The following is a 328-nucleotide window of genomic DNA, read 5'->3' as shown; positions in this document are numbered from 1 at the left end:
TGTTGCTGTTGTTGTTCCCGCTGTTGCCATATTTGCTGTTGATGTTGTCGCTGTTGCTGTTGATGCTGCTCCTGTTCTTGCTGCTGTCATTGTTATCGTCACTGCCGTTGCTGCTGTTGCCGTTATTGTCACTGTTGTTGCTACTGCTGTGGCTCCTACTGCTATTGCTGCTATTGTCACCGTCATTGTTGCTGTCACTGCTATTATTGCTGCTCCCACCGCTGCTGTCACTGCTGTTGTCACTGCTGTCACTGATGTCACTGCTATTTTTCCTTTTATTGACACTGTTATTGCTATTGTTTCTGTTACTCTTGTTGCTGCTCCTGCT

At 46.6% G+C, this 328-nt stretch overlaps 1 protein-coding gene across 1 annotated transcript; it reads right to left on the bottom strand.

Annotated features, from left to right (window-relative positions):
* Nucleotides 1–6: 6 nt before the first annotated feature.
* LOC120594208 (putative uncharacterized protein DDB_G0283051) lies at nucleotides 7–325 on the bottom strand (the record flags this gene model as incomplete). Its single annotated transcript, XM_039852212.1, has 1 exon — nucleotides 7–325. A coding segment is annotated over one exon (319 nt), but the record flags the coding sequence as incomplete, so codon positions are not given.
* Between the last annotated feature and the right edge of the window lie 3 nt (nucleotides 326–328).

Source organism: Pteropus medius, unplaced genomic scaffold (genome assembly GCF_902729225.1).
Source record: "Pteropus medius unplaced genomic scaffold, Ma_sr-lr_union100, whole genome shotgun sequence".
Taxonomy (NCBI): Eukaryota; Metazoa; Chordata; class Mammalia; order Chiroptera; family Pteropodidae; genus Pteropus; species Pteropus medius.
The sequence above is the reverse complement of the archived record's forward strand: the minus strand, read 5'-3'. Positions and strand labels throughout refer to the sequence as shown.